This window comes from Gymnoscopelus braueri (assembly GCF_963280865.1).
Source record: "Gymnoscopelus braueri genome assembly, chromosome: 16".
In the NCBI taxonomy this organism is placed as follows: Eukaryota; Metazoa; Chordata; class Actinopteri; order Myctophiformes; family Myctophidae; genus Gymnoscopelus; species Gymnoscopelus braueri.
This window is the reverse complement of record NC_137616.1, coordinates 4,579,258-4,597,652: the sequence shown is the minus strand read 5'-3', so window position 1 is coordinate 4,597,652 and position 18,395 is coordinate 4,579,258. Positions and strand designations below refer to the sequence as shown.

The window sequence follows — 18,395 nt, the reverse complement described above, 5'->3', positions numbered from 1 at the left end:
TGTGTTTGTCTGTGTATTCGAGGCGAACTTGACAAACCGCTGTACCGATCAGTGCTAAATGTCTGCACAATGCCAGTAGGCCAAAGAAGTATTTTTCACATCTGATAGAATGACTTAAACCCTCTATACTTAGTGAGCTAACCCTCTATTGTTCCACCCAGAAAAGGGTGGAACAAATGGATTCACACATAAGAGGATGTGCGTTTGGATGTTAAAGAAACATTTATATATATTTTTAGGTATTGAGGTATTGTTATGATGGCTATACATATTGGGATATTAGCATTGTCAAGATGTTTTATGAGCTATGATTATCGAATAGCGAAAATAAGACATTGTGGCAGCCCTACAACAGAACAGAAAGAAAGAAGAAAAAAAGAAAACAAAAGAAAGAGAGAGCACATGCAACTTACTGAGGAGTTGGTGGTCTTCAGGTTCCTCCTGTTTAATAGAAATGTCCCTGGCTGAGTCTGGAGAGTTCATCTTCACCTGCAGTCTGGACTCCACACACTGGTCTGAAATTAAGCAATTGAATAAGTTTATAACTGGAGACTCAGTGGTGTCAAACATAGCATTAATATTTGCAGAATGTAAAGGCAATATGGCCTAAGATCAACTCTCCAACATATGAATCTCGGGTGCAAAGATTACGAGGTTTATACAGTATATTAGTGATGAATAATAATAATAATTTAAAGTTAAGATAATAAGTTGAAAGTAGCCCATCTGTTTTTAACATTTCTGCAGCCAAGCTTCCTTATACACCCACCTCATCACCAAGAATGATTACTATAGGACAGTAATATGGACCTTTGATGTGTCAGAGTTGTAGCAATGGTTTAAAGGAAATCACTGGTGCAAACAAAGTTGTAAGTTATAATTACTTCATCAGTACTGAGGACAATATGTCCAACAATTATTACAAATATTTAAACTAGAATAAGTGCTCCTCGGAGCACAGGTCTCTGCCAGGTCAGGTATGTTATTGTGGGCCAGTAATGTTCGTAATTTGCCAATCAGGATGGAATATGGACGGATTTGTCTTGATCACTTCACTATAGAGATAATGTGTACCGATTTGCACGATGTTGGGACAACATTTGTAGGAGCAATTTTGAAATTTAGCAAAGATCGGCCTCCTGGTGGCGCTATAATAGGGCAATATTAAAAGGGTGACATTTGTTCCTCAACATAGTGCGAATGTGAGAGCAAAGTTTCACCGAAATCAGACGCTGCTTTCATGATTTGCGGCATTTTGTTCAAAACGATCCACTCCTGCAAATGTTTGATCTCAATCCTAGCCAATCAGGATAGAATATGAAAAATCTAACAGATCCGTCTTGATCACATGACTATAGAGCTCATGTGTACCGATTTGCGTGAAACTTAGATAAAATCTGAAGGAGTAATATCCAAAAATGTGTTTTATATAAGTTGGCCTCCTGGTGGCGCTACAAAAGGCAGATGTGAAAAATGCAGGGCAAAGGTTTTTCCCTGGCCTCTAGGGAGTGTGCATACAAAGTTGTACACAGATCGGTGCAGTTATAGATACAAACACGAATCGGCCTGTAATAGCGCCACCATGAGGCTGATTTCAAAATTGTCAAGTGGCATTTCTTCCTCTGCCTAGTGAGAATGTGCGTGCAAAATATTACGGAAATTGCCTGCTGTGTTCATAATTTGAGGCATTTTGTTCAAAACGGAGCACTCCTGCAAACTTTGGAAGCCATTTTTAGCCAGTCAGGATGGAATATGAAAAATCTGAAAAACCCGTTTCGTTTAATGACTATAGAGATACTGTGTACCGATTCGCGTGACGTTTGGACAAAATCTATAGGAGCACTGTCAAACTTTTTTTTTTGCAAAAAGCGGCCTCCTGGTGGCGTTAAAAAATTGGGGCAGAGGTTTTCGGTTATAGGCACTATACGCAACAAGTACCATATATTAAATGGTAGGGTACCCATCACTCTGATGCATACACCTAGCCTGGTTCCAAACAGGCTGATAATCAGGCTAGCATAAACCAGGAGTGGGCGAGGAGATGACAATCCTTGACAAAGTTGTCTGAGCGTGCTGTGATCTGACTAACTTGTGCACCAGTGTGGTTCTGAAACTATTTTTAATAGTACCCGTCTGCTGCTGCATAGTAAAAGCAGACATGAGGTTATGCTCTGTAGATACATTATCTGTTCCCTTTTTATGTACATAGTAACCTGTACATGTTTTCAAATGAAATGCATAGTCTTTCTACATAAAATGATTATATGCAAGTAGAACCGCATTCTTTCACATGGCTAAAATGCATAGGCCAGTGGTAGGCAACAAGTGGCCCGTGGGCCAGAACTGGCCCGCCAGCGATAATATCTGGCCCGACAAATAATTTTGTAAATAATTTACAATAGCTGACTGACAGTTCAGGTAGGATATGGACAGCAATAGCTTTGAATTGATGAAATCAGGTATGATTAACAAATAGTTCTATTTCCATTCTTTGAATGTTATGTTTTCACCTCTTGAGACTTTTGGATGAAAAACTCCTCACGTTTAAAAAACACGCCAAAGCTGTGTTTCACATGCCTTAAATGATACATTGTTTCTCTCCATTCTAAGAGACCTTGAACCATGAAAGAGCTCTTGTTCGAAAAGGAGTACTCTCTGTCTCCAGATAAAATGTTCACTAAATATCCTCCGAGTGAAACATTCAAGGATGACGCCTGCACAAAAAGGATTACATAAGCATTTCTGTCTGCACCTGTAACATTTCATTCCACATGCAATTGTTATACCACATCTTTATGTAGTAACTTTTATAATAATACAGTTATTATATGGTTGTTTGTTGCAAGTTCCAGGTCCTAAATTAGCCATTGATGTGTTCTGGCCCACCATCTAATGTCTTTGAAAAAGTTTGGCCCGAGGCCAAACTTACTTGCCGACCCCTGGCATAGGCCATTCTATCATTATGCAGTGCTTTCATTCAATGCAAATATAACCGAATCCTGATGATGATGGCTCAGGTCACCATCATCAGTTGCCTCACCTGATGATGGTGACCCTCACATTATAATCTGGATGGGCAGAGACCATTTTACTCCTTTTTTATACACATACAGTAGTAACCTGTAAATGTACCTTGTTTTCAAATAAAAGACACCTTCATGTGACGTTGACTTACAGTGGTTACTTTGTAGATTTTGATTATTATTACAAAACATACAGTAACCACTTCAGCCCATACATTTCGGCCATTTGAAAATAGCCGATCTACAAGCATTGTGAGCTTGTAGATCTGCTATTTTCAAATTATTATACGTTTTATACATTTGAAAGTTTGTTTTTGCAGTTGGCTTTTAACATTGTTGATGTTATTCTTTGTATGTGCCGCTGAGTGTGCAAGGCAAGCTATAGTAGTGTACCCTGTTGGATGGGTCTGTAGACTGGTAGTGACCCAACCAACAATCTTGGCCACGCCCCCCTCTGAAATGAAGGAATTGAAAAGGACATTACTGAATACTGACTGGACACAGTAGTCTCCAGTTATTAAACTGGAGACTACTCCCCCATCTAAAAAACATTTTTTGCCAGGGGCCCCCTTACCGGATTTGTGTTGTTGAAATGTTTCAAGATTCTTTTGAAAATAGCAGATCTACAAGTTCACAACGTGTCGTGAGCTTGTAGATAGTCTATTTTCAAATATCTGATGCATAGGTTTAATGTGGCCTATAGTCACTTCTTTGGCTTGTTTTCATACACCTGGTTGCTTATTTCTCTCGGAAAATCAGGCAACACTGTACAGCATGACAAATGTTTAGACAAAATGTTTAACTTGACTTGACAAGTACATTAACATTACTGTGGACAGTGTAAAGATCCTACTCATGTACTAGCCTTGATAGAAGAGGACTGTCATATATTATCTGACAGTCTTGGAGTAGGTTCAAAATAGTCTTTACACTTTCACACTTGGGGTCCGTACATCTACATAAGCGTTCAGATTTCAAATATAAAGTGCCCGTATCTGCCGTATTGTTCAATAAAAAGTATTTTAATCCTGATCGGCCTGATCAATTTTCTTCATAGTTATAAAAATGTATCTGTGCAATACACCTCCCAGCCGATAGGGTCACGAAGCTGAAAGCATAGGAGGCCACCGATTGGAAACCTGAACGTTTATATAGATGTACGGGTTGTAAATGGAGAAAGTGCGAAAACCAGGTTGAAGTTCCGTCATGACGCTATAGTGACAGACGAGCGTCATGTGAACCATGTCTACTCATGTAAGCTACGTTTGCACCTCATTGCTTTAAGTACTGGTTGTTGTGTTTTTCTGATCACATGAATTATAATCTAGCAAGTAACAGCAATTAGATTTATGTTCCATATTGAGTCAATAAATACAAATGAAACCCAACATGAATGAGTTGATCTTTACCTGCTGTGTTTCAGTGGTTGAGCTGCTAACAAAGGTCCTCCTGCTGCTTAACGACGACACTGTTTAGAAACGACACGTTTAAGTTTTCTTTGTACTTTACTTTTATATAAATCTATGGTATTTTAAAGTGTCAACAACAGTCAGTCAACACACCATGTTGTTTTCACTACTGCATTGTGGGTATGTTCTTCTTCTGACGACCACTTTGTCTAGACGCCAGTTAGTGTATTGCTGCCCCCTGCTGTTGGTCTCGGGTACTGTCCATTGTTTATATACAGTAACAGTATGTGACCTTCCTGACCTGTAGACAAGAGAACATCCATCTAGGAGTAAAGCAGTTCATCCAACTAATACATTTAATTTATTATTAAAAACTAATTGATAATCAATAATTTAATACATTTATCAATTAATGATCAATCCCTATTTTGGGGACGTTATTTGAAAAAAAACTTCCAGAATCCAGAGCTTAAAGAATAGTGAAAAGAGCCTACAAGCTCACAACGTGTCACGATGCGATGCATTTTGAGCTTGTAGATCAGCTACTTTCACTAGTCTTGCGGGACACTTGTGCAGCATAGTATAAAATAAGGCTAAAGTAATTGATTGATTCGTTGATATATACAAATAAAAATAAAATATATTCTTGATTTTTGGTTGAATCTGGAAAGAATAATCTTGAAGAAAATCATGGATAGTTGCAGCCCTACATCCATCACATCTTTCATCAGTACACATTGATGCTGCACAGGTCTGATCACATCTCATAGAAATGCAGGATACAACATTAGCCCTAGAATGTCTGTGATCTTACATACATTTCATGTATTCCAAATACAGTCATAGATCACCCTCGTCGACCCACTGTGTAGTGACGATCTGCGCGGCCATAAAAGTGCTCTAAACTCCGTCTGTACTCACCCAATAATTAGAGACTTGGTGTCATATTTTGTCCTCTAGTTTCATATCCATTTGAAAGTTCTGCCAGAAAACGTGTGTTTAGTCAAATATCTCCACTTTTCCACGAGCTGCACACGGACGACTTTCTGTACGGAGCTAGGGGGCGCGACTTGAGTGATGGACCGACTTTACCAAACTTCCTCTCATGACCACAAACGTCATCACAAATTGACAGCTGCGGTGGCGTTTGCTCCGCCCCAATCGCGACGTGCTTCTGCGTACGCTGAGTTGATAAAACAAGCACCCTCATTCACAGTCAACCTCTCTCACACCCCAAACGCATCTTTGACCTTGAGGTTTGATCAATTGACAGAACTAATAGATTAGACAATTAGAACGAACGAAAATAAAACATATATAGGTATAGGTAGGTAGGTATATATATATATATATATATATATATATATATATATATATATATATATATATATATATATATATATATATATATATATATATATATAAATATATTTATTTATTTTTTTTCATTATTTTTTTTTCTATGTGCTTAAATTGTTTTTGAAAATGAATGCATCTGAATGCTGTAATTGCCAAAAAACATTTGAAAGGAAATGCAAGGGTTTCAAAAGGACAGATTTGGAGTGCCTTGCCAGTCCAAGGACTGTTGGGCTAACATTCCCAGACCTGGATCCAAGGAGCCACACTTTCATTTGCTATGAATGTGAACACACATTGAGGAGCAAAACGGTTCTAAAGGGCCAGGGGAGAAAAATAACTTATCCATCATCCTCTGGCACATCTGCCAGTACCCTTAAGCAGCGGAGAGTGCAGGCAAAGTCTCAAAAAGGAAAATCTCCCATTGCCCAAGCCATCACATACTTATACAGGAATGAGTATCTGAAAGCTGTAAAGATTCTTTTTAGAACAAAGGTCAGGGAGTCCATGTTGAAGGTGGTTTGCCAAACACTCATCCAAGAGGTAACTAATCCTATTTACTTTTACCAATTGATCTGTTGTGGGTCACATGATTATATATCTCATTAATATTCATAAAGAGCTCTACTAAAATTTCTAAAGCATTTATATCAGTGATATAATCTTATTTTATATCTTGTTTGGTTTTCAGAGAAAAGCAATGGTCAAGGACAAGAATAGTCCCCTGCAAAAAGAACCCTCAATGGAGAACCTTGAAATGTTCTCCTGGGGAGAGGCAAGCCTTTGAGGCAAGCCATGTCATGGCTTGCCTCAAAGGCTCCAGTAAGCGATGCATGCCTTACATCGATGTTTCCTACCCCAGAAAGCATCAGGTCCCACAGATCTGTTGGACGTCTGAGATGTAGACGGTATGATACAACATTTAATTCAGAATATAATTACTACCATAAAATGAATGTTTCCAAAATGTGGAACCCCTGTGCAATCCTACTTCCCCAGTGATGATGTTGATGAGTAGGAAATGTGCCTAGGGTGAACTAAAATCTGAAGCATCCCTTTAATTCCAGACATCAGTATTCAAACAGAGGAGGAAGCTTGTGATTTTATCAACAAGAGGAAAGGCATGACAATTGCGATCATGCAAAACACTGCATGCATGTCCAAAGTGAAGTTTATTCAGGGCTGCATAGGCATTTCTATGTGGAAACAGGGGTGCCCAGGAAAAATATGTGAAACCCTTAACTCCCTGGGTGTCTGCCAGTCCAAGGTCTCATCCAGGCGACTCATAGATGAGATGAGAAAAGGTCTTGACGCAACATTACAACTCTGGAAGAACTAAATAGAGGTGAGAGGCCTACTCTAAAGTTCTATGTGGCATGTCAGCATGCAAAGCCACTGATAATAGGGTAGCATTAATAGTAGTTATTTAGTAAGTTATTACATAGTGCTTCTATATTATGAAGGTCACAATAGCAGCACAATGTAAATCAGTTTCTGAACTGGTGCGAGAGAGAGAATATTGTACTACTGTATATTCAGGATTGGAACTATATTTCCACTTTCAGAGACAATCACCATCGCCTGAAAAGGAAATGACATTTTCTCTGACTTGGGACAATGTTCAGGTGAATTATACAGTTATGCCTCCAAATCAGTTCAGTTTTAACATTTCCTTTGTCAGACGTAATTTGATTGTAAATTAAATACAATTATAATTATGAGTTTGATGGTTGGTGCAATACTTCATTGCAGTCCAGTTACACAATTATGACTACCAACTGTTTCATTATCTACTAATCCTGTTCTCATATTCTTCTTAGACACAAGACAGGTAGCTTAACTAAGTGCTGCATCATAAGACAATATAAATATCCACCAATAAATTACAATAATAATAATATGATAATTCTTTGCAGATATATGCACAGGAAAAACACACCTCAAGGAACAGCCCGGGCAATAAAGTCCTTCTATGGGCACTTTCTTTTGCCAACCTCAACAAGGTGTCTTTCAACCACTTAAGTGGATCTGGAATAAAGGCAATGGAAGTGTCCCCTTACCACATATTACCATCAAAAGAGGTAGATAGCCTGTTACAGTTAATGACAGAATAAGTAATCTTATTTGAACACATGTTAAATACAAATCTTAATCATTCCATTGTTAATATTTGGGTCTGCTGATATTCTGTTGCTTGTAGAATTACAGTGCCATCAAAAATCGGATGACCATCTTGGTCATGCGGGTGCTGGCAGACCAGCTGACATCCTTGCAGCCTGTCAAAGACAGAGTCATAAGACACATTGACCATCTGTATCAACAGGAGATGTCCCAAAAAAGTGAACTAGTAAGCAACGTAACTCACATTATTCACTATAATTTCGGAAGATAAAAGACCATTCTTTGAATAATATATGATGAAATGTTGTTCCATTAATTCCACCTCTAGGTGAACTTGGGTGTCATTGAGACAAATCCCAGCTCACTTTCCGGTGTCATCGAAATAATGGAGGCATTGCATAAGGATGTCCCCATTGTAGATGGCAAGCCATTCCCTGTACTCTGCTGTGGGGATGGTCTAAGTATTGAGCGGATGACAGATGCTCATCACACGGGGGTCACCCATGACACCCCAGAAGAGAGACTTGAGGGGCTTGTTGAAGCTCCTCAAGACTTTCATAAAGAAATGATCCTTCTGCAGGTAGACCAAATGAAATTTACAAGTATGCAATCTATGTTATCACATCTGGTTTGTATCACATATATACTATGCTTCTGTCTTCTACAGGATGACTTTGATTTGCTGTACAGTGACAAGAGCATGGCAGCAAGTGGCACTCTTGGTCAGCTGAAAATAGCATTTGACCACAGGTCACTGAAGAAGGAGGTGAAGAAGAACTACCAACGTGCTGCAGACATGATAGTGGTAGGAGATTCTATCAAAAGAATAAGCTTTATAATATTTGTACTGTATTATCATTAGGTTTTTAATTATTCATCACTCTTTAATTTTCAGTTCAGTTGCTCGGCATACATCACTGCATGTGCAGCCAACTTCCTGGGCATTGTGAGGGCAGATGAGGATGTCCCAGAATTCCACCGGGCTGCTGACAAACTGCAGTGGCTGCATGACCTTGCGGAAAAGGTTGTGCAGTTCTGTTGGTTAGCACCTCGACAGGAGGAGATAGACTTGGTGGCCACAATTGCCAAAAAGGATAATGGTAGCCAACAGATATATCCTTTCTGTCATTGCCAGGAAGGTAAAGAAAATGTTACACCAAAAGTGCAATTGTGGGTGGTCAAATCATGGCTTGATAAACTGGAAAGTGTCCCATTTGGAGGCTCTTTTACATTGTTGTTGTTGTTGTTGTAGCTGCCCTTTATTGTGCAGAATATCATACTAAAGACAGCAACTTCAGATGGGGGACAAGTTGTGTGTGATTCACCAAACCTGTTACGTTTCCTCAACAGAGAAAGGTGGAGAGATGCTGCAGTGCTGTAGCTACAGCTGTCCACACATTTGGACCCACTTGGCCTGTACAAATCTCAAGTCGGCACCAACAGAGGATTGGTACTGCAGTCCAGTGTGTGAGGACAGTGGTAGCTATATTTACTGCACATGCCACACAAAAAAAGGAGGCAAAATGGTGCAGTGCCAGCTTGAGGAGCGTTGCCTCCACAATGAATGGCACCACATACGTTGTTTGAGGCCTGAGGAGCGTAAAAAAACTGGAGGTATTATAGTGTATTTAGCTGTGTCTATTGCTTGACCTCTATAGAAGTTAATCATCAATGAAACCGTTTACTGACATTATGATCTTATCCAAAACATATTATGTGTCTTACTTAAGAGTAATCTTTTGCATTTCCCCTAAAAGGTGAATGGTACTGCTCACCAGCGTGCCATCAGGACCATAGTCAGGACAAGGTCCTGACTTACACCAAGGCACTGATGTGGAGGGGCCTTTGCCATATGGCCAGGCAGGATTGCGTCAGAGAGGGGGATGGACCAGCATTAGTGCAATTCTGGAAACATGACCTCCTGTCCTTTTGGAAAAGGAACCACCACAAGTACTTTATACTTGGCCAAGAATGCTAACTGGTATAATTATCATATTGGTAACAATTCGATTACATTATGATGCAATAACATCTATAGTGGTTTATGTGTCTTGTACATTTGTTAAGCCTTGGTATATGTTATCCATTAGGAATTGAGGGTTATTTGCCCGAACGGCTCTGCATGGAGATGGTGTGGGGTCGAGTGGCCAACATGACTGGTGGGTGTGGGAAAAATATACCTTTAGATCTGGCGAATGAATTTATGAACAATGAATTCAAAGGTATGCCTTCAATCTATTAACAGAGTACTGACGTTTTTTAGCCAGTTAACAATTTGGATTATAAAGTACACAGCCAACTTTGTGGTGTTGTTTTTTTCTCTCAGAAACTCTCAAGTGGTCCCGGGGCCACTACACACGCAGGTGGCTAGGTGTGCGGAAATATCTGGGCCGTTTGGGAAACGGTTTGACCAATTGTTCCTGTCCTCGGGCATAGGGCAGTTCTCGTCATCCCACACAAGCCAGACGTCCAAAAAACAAGAAGCAGACATTGCTGCATTTGTGGAAGAGTATAACAATGATGCCCTGTTCTCCTACAAACCAGGCAGGACGACACCACAAGGAGTTTGAAAATCCACGTTATCATCTATCCACAGTCCATCTCAAAGCCAGAAAAGATAGGGAAAACAATAAAACGTCTGGCATTTGAGATGGATCTGTGGGACCAGAAGAATTACATACAACGTGAGTATGATACTTACTTACACTCCATAAGTAATGTGAAAAAAGAAACAAAAAATAGACTATGTCAACAGTTAAATTTCTTAATGGAAAATATTCTTAATAGTTAACGGACCAGATAAACAAAAAACATAACATGCCCTGTAGAGCTTTTGGAATTGGGGTTTAATTCAACATTTTCTCTGTCACTCTGTTTCCATATTGTTACACACACTGCAGCAGCCTGGCATCATGCACACATCATGTATAACTGACTTGTCTGTGCCCTCGACAAAAAGATGCTCAAGGACCCTCTTACGGAGACAGCGTTTTTGTCTGAACTGATCCAACAGGGACCGCATACAAGGCTTTATGTAGAGCTTAATCACTGACCCTGGGTATATGTACATTTGTGCCATTCCAGGCAAACCATCCCGTGCACACCTTCCTACCTCCTGCCAGTATGACAGGAGGTCATTTGATGGTCCCCAGTGGACAACATGCCTCACATCCCCTATATCAACCCCTAACCCAAATGCCACAGTGGCCAGCACACATCTCAATGGGCTGTTATGTTTGGCAAATGTGGAAAGGATTGCATCCTTTTTTCTAGGGGATATGTGGCTGTGAAACATGTCCACAAGGAGATGTGTTGTTTTTTCTTGGTCAACATGACACATGGCACTGCCAAGGCTCTCCTTGATCATGCCAAAGGCTGCTGTCAATTTTGAAATGGATCTGTAAGACAAAAAAGAAAGATACTTTGTGGTCATAAAGCTTCTGCAGAACTAATCATTTACTTGGTGCGGTTTTACCAATCTAGACACTAAATCTCAATTCACAATATGAAACCTGAGCCTAAACTAATACACTTCTGTTTATTTGTTTAGTATTGTATTAGTAATTGTCTATTCACTGAGATAAACTTTGTTTCACAACCTGAAGTAGATGATGGACTTTTCTGCATCTGTGCCTTTATCTTTCAGATCCTGCACCAGCCATCCGACCTCAGCAGCGATGTTTTTACTGGCGGTTTCCTGGACCGTTATATGGATGTTTGGCCTGAAAAACATGGTCATATGTTGTATATATTGTATATATTGTGTGTTGCAGGTCAGTGACCTTGTGGTTAGAATGTGTCCGCCCTGAGAATGGGAGGTTGGGGTTCAATCCCTGGCCGAGTCATACCAAAGACTATAAAAATGGTACCCTATGCTTCCCTGCTTGGCACTCAGCATTATGGGGTGGATTGGGACAGAATGTTGTCCATGTACAGCTCGTAGAAAAGTGGAAATATTTAACAAAAACACTTTTTCTGGCAGAACTTTCAAATGGATATGAAACTAGAGGACAATATCTGACTCCAACTCTAAGAAATTAATTTTGTATATATTGTGTGTTGCAGGTCAGTGACCTTGTGGTTAGAATGTGTCCGCCCTGAGAATGGGAGGTTGGGGTTCAATCCCTGGCAGAGTCATACCAAAGACTATAAAAATGGTACCCAATGCTTCCCTGCTTGGCACTCAGCATTAAGGGGTGGATTGGGAGTAAGTCCCTGTTGATATACTAGCATCATCATGTCTAGGGGATGTACTTGTACATCAAGCTATCTCACGCTACAGAAACAGGAGATATGTTCCTGACCTATGGGCCACATGGCTCGGGAACTGTTGTTTCCCAAGGCTACTTACTTATTGTGTGTTGTAAATTGTACTTCATGTAGTAATCATGATATTACATACAGTATAGGAAACACATTAAACTAAGATATACCTGTTACAGCTGACTGATACAGTTAACACAGATTCCTTCTCAAGATTCATCCGATTGATGATGTCATCCACCATCTCCTGTGTGGCAGTGGCGGTAAGCATCAATACAGGGCATTTTAGGATACCCCTGACCTCTGGCACTCTCAAATATGCCGCTCTAAATGTTTCTCCCCTACAAATATAAAAATGGCAAAAATGGAATTTAACAGTAAGGAATGTACTTCCTTACTGTATTATTTATGTATTTTATTGTGTCTTGAAATGTCAAATAGCCTAAATAATCTGGGCTACATTATGTGTACAAAATGTGCACTCATACTTATTTCATTACTTAATCAAAAAATAAGCTTTTAAGTAAATACTGTACTATACCATGAAGTGATACAGTGAGCCTCATCCACAGTGACGAGACATATTTGAGTTTTTTTTGCTCTTCAACCATTCCCACCAAGGGTCCACAAACAGGCTCTCAGGTGAGATGAAGAGCATCTTTATGTTCCCAGCAAGAATCTCTGTCACAAAATGTATCATTACCATTAGCACACCAATCAATCTGTATTAGAACAGGGGTATAAGGTTGTATACAAGGTTTACTCACCAAGTTTGATGTCATGTGGGATGTCACTATGGATGGCTGCAGCTGGAACCCCAAGCTCTGTCCAATGTGTCACCTGATCTGACATCAGTGCCTTAAGAGGGCTTATAATGAGCGTGTAGTGCTCACTACCTGGATGTAGCTTTTAGATGTTGCATAATTACATTATGTTGATAGCAGGTCAATTAGAGACTCACTCATTATTACATGTTATAAACCTACCTTGTCCATTAATTGACCAACAAGCCCAAAGAAGGCACTTTCCCCAAACCCTGTAGGTAAAATGCCCACAACATCCTGACCCTTTAACAGGCCTTTAATAATATGCTTTTGTTCTATTTTTAAGTGAAAAGGAAAATTTATACTCAAAAGCAAATGTTCTAATTCTCCATCTGTGAGTGCCATTGTGCACACACACACACACACACACACACACACACACACACACACACACACACACACACACACACACACACACACACACACACACACACACACACACACAGAAAAAAAAAGAACCGATTCTTACAAATATAGGTCTATAAATGATCTAGTTGTATTACATGCACAGTGCACACAACCACACACAATAGCCTACGTCTAATTTTGGGGTGTGAGAGAGGTTGACTGTGAATGAGGGTGCTTGTTTTATCAACTCAGCGTACGCAGAAGCGCGTCGCGATTGGTGCGGAGCAAACGCCACCGCAGCTGTCAATTTGTGATGACGTTTGTGGTCATGAGAGGAAGTTTGGTAAAGTCGGTCCATCACTCAAGTCGCGCCCCCTAGCTCCGTACAGAAAGTCGTCCGTGTGCAGCTCGTGGAAAAGTGGAGATATTTGACTAAACACACGTTTTCTGGCAGAACTTTCAAATGGATATGAAACTAGAGGACAAAATATGACTCCAAGATTTAGGAATTAATTATTGGGTGAGTACAGACGGAGTTTAGAGCACTTTTATGGCCGCGCAGATCGTCACTACACAGTGGGTCGACGAGGGTGATCTATGACTGTGTATTTGGAATACATGAAATGTATGTAAGATCACAGACATTCTAGGGCTAGATACAACACATACAAACATACCATGTTACATGATAAATATTTGTAAAATGTAAATATATCACTATTTATATGATACATTCAAACTGTATGGTATATTCAGACTGTGACACAGTAAGAACATCACAAGTTATTTTTTGAGCAGAAATATTGTTTATATGAATCATTGAATACCAAGGACCGCAATGGAAACAAGACCGCAAGGACTTTTTTGGACGGACCTTTTAGTCAAAGTATTTTAATACTTAATAATAATTGTGCTGGGATTTTTTTTTTTGCCTAATAAAATATTCAATCAATCAATCAATTGCATGGAGAAAAGAATGATGGAATGCATGTTCCAGACAGTTCAGAGTTTGGTTATTGTACCAGAATGTTCTGTGAAACTGGAAAAGAGTTCTTAAGATTTATTGAATGTAATGGATGAATTGCACTGGGTCAGGCTGACCTAAAATGGTCTTAACTAATAATGAGATTTCATATTATTGTGTGCCAAGATGTAAGGCCAAAACAAGTTATAAAAGCAGACCCACGTAATCCTATTGTATCAGTCCTGTCTGCAGACCTGGCTCCATAGGTATATTAATAAATGTATATACTTCTGAAGACGCACTTGCTCCTTCCTGTTTAGTTTAGTTTGTACTTGCTCTGTGTTCCTTTCTTCTATATACGTAACTCTTCCTGTAACTCCAGATGCTGTATAATTGTAATTGTCTGTAATCATGTAATGTGAACATGTGACACTTTCTGAAAACCATAGTATACATTATAGTATAAAACATCTTGCACGTGTGTGTGTGTGTGTGTGTGTGTGTGTGTGTGTGTGTGTGTGTGTGTGTGTGTGTGTGTGTGTGTGTGTGTGTGCGTGTGTGTGTGCGCGCACGCATGCTAGTGCTTTGCATAGGCTTTAATTTAATATCACATAACACTCTAATAATGTAATACAACTTAATAGTGATCATAGCCATAACACTAATTGTAAAAAAGAATACTGTCATAATTCATAAAAAATATGTGAATTTTCTCCGCAAGTTAACCAATATTTAAAGTAAAATAACTGAAATTGTGCATCCCATTGGGTGTAATGAAACACAGCAAGAAAAAAATGTTGTACCATATCGTCGGTGTCCAGCCGGGACCAGCTAACTCCATTTTCATTTTTTTTTTTTTTTTTTTTTCATAAATCAACGCTATTGTACGGAGCCCCTGAAGGGACATTACTAGGTAGATTGTTTTACGGGTAGGTAAACATTTTTAAAGGGTCACTTTATTTTTAAAAGCTGGCGGTTTATGTTTTGTGGTATGGGGAAAAAAATCATATGTTGGCAGAAAAAAAGAGGAGGCTATAAAAAAAACAATTTTTTTAAAAAGGGGAAGGAATTTTTTTGGGGGGGGTTAACTTTTTTTTATAGTTGCTTTATTATTAAAGGGTGTATAAAATCATATATTTAGAGAAATACATTTTTGTAAAGAGGGATGTTTTTTTTTTTTTTTTTTAATCAAATTGAGTGTTTTTTTTTCAAAGTGAGTGTTTTTTTTCAAAGTCGTGCGCACGACTTTGAAAAGGAGGAAACTTTTTTTTTTTTTTTAAAGTATTTTTTTTTTCAAAGTGAGTGTTTTTCTTTTCAAAGAGGATTTTTTTTTTCAAATATTTTTTTTTTTTTTTTTTTTTATTTTTTTTTTTTCAAAGTGAGTGTTTTTTTTTCAAAGAGGATTTTTTTTTAAATAAGATTTCTTTTTTTCAGTTTTCTTTTTCAAAGTGATTTTTTTTCCAGTTTTTTTAGGTAATTTTTCAAAAAAAAATTCCAAGTATTGTTTCATCTTCAAAGTTTTTTTTTTCAACGGCCGGGGGTCCACAGGGGTCCCCGTGGCGGGGGTGGCGGCCGGGGTTCCACCGAGGTCCCCGTGGCGGCCGGGGGTCCACGGGGGTCCCCGTGGCGGCCGGGGGTCCACGGGGGTCCCCGTGGCGGCCGGGGGTCCACGGGGGTCCCCGTGGCGGCCGGTGCTCAGCTGCCCGACCCGTCCGAAGGGCCACCCTTCCTGGGTACCAGATGGGACGAGTCTGGGAGGGGGGCACTCGTCCCATCTGGTACCCAGGAAGAGTGGCCCTTCGGATGGGTCTCGGGTCTCGGATGGGTCTAACTCCATTGGACCCTCAAACTGTCCGTCAAAAACAAACAACTCCCCCCTCCTCTCAGGCTCTCAGAGAAGCTCTGCTCTGTCTGCTGCGCGACGGAAGATAAACAAACTTTTACGAGGCAGGGTTCTCCCCCGTCTAAGGTAAGCTCAATGTTTATAAATAAGTCTGTTAAAAGTAACTTAGCACTGACGCTAATGTTATGAAAACAATTAATTATATTTCTAAAATATATAGTACTGTTTTTGTGAGGAGAGCAATGTAACAACAAATGAGTTCACAGCATTTCTCTCTGTTCTAGCTAGTTCTACTGAAACTCCAACTCTGTGAGCCCCTCTTTGAAAAAAATATTGTAATATTTTAAAGTCCTGCTCATTATTGTAGTCCTATATAAGCAGTGTCATGAAGTATCAGGGCATTAATTAATAAGTCATGCAAATGTTGACCATTATTGTAATAGTAATATAGTTGTTAGCTGACTGAGGAGTCTTAGTTAACAAGCTATAACAATAACTTATCAGACTGTTATTGCCCATCATTCAATAAGTTGTTCATCAACATTTTTTTTTTTTTTTTTACAGTATGTCCCTGCTGGAGGAAATGTGTGGCTGTGCAATGGTCCAGGTGGTGTATGGGAAGGCATGTGGAATGGACTGGGCAAGCTCAGAGGATGAGGAGACAGAATGAAGTGAAGAGGGAGAGGAACTTGAAGTGGTCCCAGGTATAATACTGAATAATGTGTTCATGATTGATGAGTTGTATTGACATTGACATCACAATGTATGAGTGTTGAGTGAATATATGTACACACACACACACACACACACACAGTTTTTTGTTGTGTTTTTAGATTCCCATGATGTGGCTGAGGAAGACACAGCTGGAGGAAGAAAGCGCAAGAAAGAAGGGAAGAATGATGGGAAAAGGAGAAGAATGATGGGACAGTCCTACATTAGCAAGAGTAAGGGAGAAGAGTTTAACAACGAGCCTCGGGTGATGGGACCGAGATGCCAGTCTGCTGCGTGTGTCAAGTCCTCCAAGCATCACTGCAGTGAACTTGATGAGGCAGACAGGGAGAAGATTTTTCAATGCTTTTGGGAGAACATAAACTGGGAAGAGAAGAGAATGTATGTGCAAGGTTTGATAGATGTCACCCCAGTAAAGAGGAGAAGGGTGTCTTCACAAAGGTCATCTGCTCGTGTTTTCTTTTTAAATGTTAATGGACAGAGAATGAGTGTGTGCAGGAGTTTGTTTCAAACATCTCCAAGAGCTCAAGGAGATCATGCCAAAATACTTTTATGACCATCTAAAGCACTAAGAAACACCCACCACACACGCGCAACACACAACACACAACAGTGTGATAATAAAATGTTGATAGGTATATGATAGGTAAATTCAACTGTGGTTGTTATTGTTAGTGCAGTAGGCTACAGATTTGATAGGCTACAGATTCTATTTTTCATGAATGTATTTTGTATTTATATGCCATTTATTTATTGTTGGTGTGCCATGATTGCTTTAGTTAAATACATGATTGAGTATTGAGGCAGAATTGTTTGTTGCACTCAACTGTAGAAGAACAACAGTGGGTAACAGTTAGATCCATGGTTGTTTACAATGCATGTTAAAATAAAAGTTGTTTAAGTACAGAATTCAGCTTGATCTATACTTAGTATATGAGGATGGCGCTCACCATAAATAGCTGATCTCCAAGCTCACAATGCGTTGTGATGTGTTGTGAGCTTTGAGATCCATTGCCAGCTGTTCTTATCAATGATGGACAAAACCTCCTAACTCCACTTGCGCTGTATTTGTGTTTGGACAAAACTCCTAACTCCACTTGAGCTGGATTTGGGTAAAGTGGTGATAATATAATGACAAATGCAAGTATCTGATAATATATAAAGTCACAATACCAATTTTTCTTCATTCTTCATTTTCTTCATTTTCTGAAAAAATGATATTTTGTTTTTCATTTCCTGAACAATTACCATTTTGGATTTAGCTGGTTCCGGCCGGACAGCAGAGATATAGAGCGTCGCAGTTCCCGCCCACTTCCTGTTTTTTTTGGTGCCGGAAGAAAAAACTCAATGCATTTTTCCATTGACATTTCCAAAAATATTTATATCTATTAATTTAAGCCTCGAATCAAGCCATCATGACATGACATGAATCATGACCATAAAACGTTTGATTCTGTGATAATTTTTTTTTGGAAAACGGCAAAACAAAGGGTATTTATTAAATATAGTATATCA

The 18,395-nt window shown here is 39.4% G+C and overlaps 1 protein-coding gene across 4 annotated transcripts in view; it reads right to left on the bottom strand.

Annotated features, from left to right (window-relative positions):
- LOC308103832 (uncharacterized protein) overlaps positions 1-18,395 on the bottom strand; it is a 36,985-nt gene that overhangs the window by 3,990 nt on the left and 14,600 nt on the right. For 3 of the 4 annotated variants that reach the window (XR_013934775.1, XM_080454009.1, XM_080454010.1), the window contains exon 1: positions 414-606. Coding sequence is in view for 3 of the 4 variants with exons in the window: in XM_080454009.1 (XP_080310135.1) it covers positions 414-570 (157 nt within the window). In the remaining variant the exon portion in view is untranslated. Of the gene's footprint in view, positions 1-413; positions 607-18,395 lie in introns of those variants that run through there. The other variant, XM_080454011.1, reaches the window with a different exon arrangement.